We start from the raw sequence: 4,506 nt of genomic DNA, 5'->3' as shown, positions 1-4,506 counted from the left end.
GCCCTTCCTTAATGCAAACCACTTCACAGAGTGTGCTGTGTGCTTTTAACATAGCACTGCACGGGTGCTCTTACATGGCACCAGCACAGAACTCTTGCAGGCCAATCCTCCCCACACAGTCACTCCTGCACCTATAATAATAATAATAATCAAAATAATGGTTTCAAATTTTGATTCAAGGCTAGCAAGTTCGTGGGGGGGGGTAAGTCAATTACATCGACCCCCAGTACTTAACTGGTACTTATTCTATCAACCTAGAAATGATGTGAAAAGCAAACTCATCCTCAGCGGAATTTGAACTGAGAACGTAAAAACTAAGCATTTTGCCTGGCATGCTAACGATTCTGCCAGCTCGCTGCCTTTAAACACCATCTTAACGACGACACTTATTTTACTAAATTTTTCATTATTTTAACTGAAGCAAAAGACAGTTTTTGACCAGAAATATGGTAACAGAGTGGTTAATCATATCAGAGCCAGATTGGATTACGGCATCTCTGTCTGTCTGTTTCTCTCTCTCTCTCTCTCTCTCTCCCTCCCTCCAATTGTCCTTTACTGTCTCTATCGTCCTCAGTGTCTTACATTATTTCATTATATTGGCTATGAAAGCCGTACACAGATTGCGTAGTTGCTGGCTGGACAAAGACATTAAATGAGATGAGATGAATGAGGAACATGATGATATTAATGGGAGAAGGCAGGAGACGCTTGCCAATCTCTGCTTCTCTAATACATTGTTCTTTCATAAATTTACATATTTGAGGCAATAAACCTCTTACCACAATTTCTTATTGGACTCAAAGTCCTTACAACGAGGCACTAAGCCTCTTATAACAAATGACACCATGTCCTTGAAATGAGGCCCTTTCCTCTTACAATTTTTCTCATGGGTCACACACCCTTTCAATATGAGGCACAGTGTCTTACATGATTATATATTATCCCTCTCCTCTCTCTTTCTCTCCCTTTTCTGTTCTCTCCCTCTATTCTCTGTCTCTCTTCTCTCTCTCTCGCCTCACTCTCTCTCTCTCTCTCTCTCTCCCCAATTGTCCTATGCTATCTTTATCTTCCTCACTGCCTTACATTGTCACTTTTTCTCTATCTCTCTCTTTTTCTCTTTTAGGTGGTGACTGTCCGTCTGACAATTCAAATAAATGGTCCGAAGAAACAGGTTTCAACAATGACCTTCTCTGTACCCCACACAGTAAGTAACCATAATTGTTGTTGTTAATGCTATTCTAAATTGTCAAAATCCTGTGTCTTTTATTTTTTTTTGTAACCTTTGTATGTACTTTGCTCAACCAACCTCTAAATAAAAAAATATATATATATATATATATATATATACAATGTGTGTCTGTATTATCTTATTAACTGAATTCCAGGAGCTCTTAATCCCGAAGTTAACTGTCGCCGTCTGGTTCCACGAGATGTCTGGGAAATTCTCCGTTCCTATTTTCCAAAGTGTCCTGAATTCCAGCGAGATGTTGCTGTATGTGCCAAATGTGTGGTAAGAGCTTAAGTTTGCATTTTCTTCAAGGAGCAGTTAACATAGCATCTATGTCTTGTAGTTAGGATTCCTGACTGGCTATCACACTCATAGCCCATGTTTTAATTCTTGGGATTTTGGGGTTTTTCTTTTTACTGCTTAGTTAGGAAGCAAAAGCTGTGCCCATCACTCTTTAATTTTTCAAGGTCTCCAAGATTGGTATGAGGAAAGGAGGAAGTTATCCTCAAACCAGAAACTTAGCCTGGTTACTTTAACAATACAGATTCTGCTAAAAAAAGATCTCCATGACTAGGTGGAGGTGGTGGTGTTAAACCTAAACCTAAACCTAAACCTAATCCTGTCCTGAGCACATACGCCATAGAAACCGGGAAACCGGGCTCATGAGCCTGGCTAGGCTTTGAAACGGCGAAGTTTATGGTTTTTTTTTTTAAGATATGCTTTAAGGGAAATTTTATTATTTCTTGTAATGATAATCATGATGTTGATATTATAGTTGATGATGATGATGTATTTCAGCTCCAAAGTCAAGTGGAACAACAGAATATAGACCAAAAGAAAGAATGGGCTCTGCAACAGAAGGCCGCCCTTCCTGATCTTTACCATGACCGAAACCGACCGAATGTGCGAAACATTAAAAGCCACGTCCATGTAGTTGGTGTAAACTTTGTCGAGGAATGGCGCCGGGCTGTGAAGTAAGTACTGTTACTATTAGGGTGGTGGTGAAGGCGGCGAGCTGGCAGAAACGTTAGCACACCGGATGAAATGCTTAGCGGTATTTCATCTGCCGTTATGTTCTGAGTTCAAATTTCACCGAAGTCAACTTTACCTTTCGTCCTTTCAGGGTCGATAAATTAAGTACCAGTTATGCACTGGGGGTATTCAACTGGTACTCATTTTATCGATCCTGAAAGGATGACAGGCAAAGTCGACCTCAGCAGAATTTGAACTCCGTACGTGAAGACAGACGAAATACTGCTCTGCATTTTGCCCAGCGTGCTAACGTTTCTGCCAGCTCACCACCTTCCTTCAAATCTATATTAACTGCAAGTTTGTTTGAGTTGTGTTAGATTACTTTGTCTCCAGTAATTTCTTCATCCCTGTCTCTCTTCCATTTCAGAGATCCTATACGACGCAGTCCAGTGATCACAGTTAGAAACTCAGCTCTGATTTGCGTCCACGGCGGGATGTTGTATGAACCAGATCTCAATGCTGTAGCCCTTGCCAGTCAGTGGTCTGTACCCATTTCCTATGTGTGTTTAGTTTGATGATGCAAGCATGCTCCTGTGTGTCTCTTTCTCTCTGCCTGTATGAAATAATTGTTTAATATGTGTGTTTGTGTTGTCATTGTTCAGTATCACCTACCTGTGGCCAGAGGAGTGGACATTCATTGAGGCCAGCTGTACAGTTGATATAGAGATTACTGTCCATAAGCAATCAGCTCAGCCTGATGATGGACAGCCAGTCTTTGTCTGTAAACCTGGTAAGTCTTTTTCCCCCCTCTCTGATTTATGCCTCTCTCTCTCTCTCACCCTCCCTCTTTCTTTCTCTGATTTATGTATCTATGTCTCTGACTCTCTTATTTATGCATCTCTGTCTCTCTCTCTTATTTATGTATTTATTGTCTTTCTCTATTATCTGTATATCTATGTCTCTTTCTCTCTCTCTACTCTTTACTCATTTACTTGTTTCAGTCATTTGACTGCGGCCATGCTGGGGCACCGCCTTTAGTCGAGCAAATCGACCCCAGGACTTATTCTTTGGAAGCCTAGTACTTATTCTATCGGTCTCTTTTGCCGAACCGCTAAGTTATGGGGGACTTAAACACACCAGCATCGGTTGTCAAGCGATGTTGGGGGGACAAACATATACACATATATACATATATACGACAGGCTTCTTTCAGTTTCCGTCTACCAAATCCACTCACAAGGCTTTGGTCGGCCCGAAGCTATAGTAGAAGACACTTGCCCAAGGTGCCACGCAGTGGGAATGAACCCAGAACCATGTGGTTGGTAAGCAAGCTACTTACCACACAGCCACCCCTGTGCCTGTCTCTTTTATTCTCTCTCTCTCTCTCTCTTTAGCTCAGTGAGTTCATTCTGGTATCACAGGGTTGTTGGTGCCTATAGCTTAGAGACTTGATTCTTCCTCCTCTCTCTCTCTTACTGTTGCACTATCTTTTCTCACTTCTCTCTCATTCACTCATTCTCTCTCTCTCTCTCTCTCTCTCTTTCACACTATTTCTCACACTCTCCTCATTGCTCCTACTCTCACTCACTCATTCCCTGTTTTTCTAGCTTTCTTTCCCTCTTTCTCTCCCTTCCTTGCTCAGTCTCTCTCCATCTCTCGTCTGTCTCTCGTTTCAGCGGTATGTCAGGACTGTTTCCTGTCCCGACTACAGCAGGAAGAACAGCAACGCTTTGAGTACACCGGGGCCAAGATCTACGTCCGGAAGGTGTTGAAGGACTGGCAACAGCTGAAAACCACCATGGGTTACACTAACCTCTGTACCACCACCACCACTCCCAATGCCACACCAACAGTGGCAGCAGCATTAGCAGCAAGATCTGTTGATGATTCTGATCCAAAGGACCTTGACTTTCAGGTAGACTTGTCCCTCTCTGACCTCCATCAATCAGCACACCCCTTTACTTGTCTACTCTTCCCACAACTCTTTATGTACCTACACTCCTCACCTCATGCGAGCCCTTACATATTTTTATAGGTGTAGGCATGGCTGTGTGGTAAGAAGTTTGCTTGTCAACCACATGGTCTCAGGTTCAGTTCTACTGTGCAGCACCTGGGGCAAGTGTCTTCTGCTATAACTCTGAACCGACCAAAACCTTTTGTGCAGATATGGTAGATAGAAACTGTAAGAATCCTCTCACTATATACGTACATATGTATGTAATGTATGTATATATATATATATATATATATCATATATATATATATAATATATATATGTGTGTGTGTGTGTGTGTGTATCTATATAT

General features: G+C 41.8%; 1 protein-coding gene across 1 annotated transcript in view; it reads left to right on the top strand.

The window, feature by feature from the left end:
• LOC106874893 (ubiquitin carboxyl-terminal hydrolase 48) overlaps positions 1-4,506 on the top strand; it is a 33,720-nt gene that overhangs the window by 23,661 nt on the left and 5,553 nt on the right. Inside the window, exons 17-23 of the mRNA XM_014922804.2 lie at positions 575-624; positions 1,124-1,204; positions 1,386-1,510; positions 2,027-2,202; positions 2,628-2,741; positions 2,863-2,990; positions 3,877-4,115. Of these exons, the coding sequence (XP_014778290.1) occupies positions 575-624; positions 1,124-1,204; positions 1,386-1,510; positions 2,027-2,202; positions 2,628-2,741; positions 2,863-2,990; positions 3,877-4,115 (913 nt within the window). The remainder of the gene's footprint in view (positions 1-574; positions 625-1,123; positions 1,205-1,385; positions 1,511-2,026; positions 2,203-2,627; positions 2,742-2,862; positions 2,991-3,876; positions 4,116-4,506) is intronic.

Source organism: Octopus bimaculoides, chromosome 25 (assembly GCF_001194135.2).
Source record: "Octopus bimaculoides isolate UCB-OBI-ISO-001 chromosome 25, ASM119413v2, whole genome shotgun sequence".
NCBI classification, from domain to species: Eukaryota; Metazoa; Mollusca; class Cephalopoda; order Octopoda; family Octopodidae; genus Octopus; species Octopus bimaculoides.
Note: the sequence above shows the minus strand (reverse complement) of the source record. Positions and strands in the feature narration are given on the sequence as shown.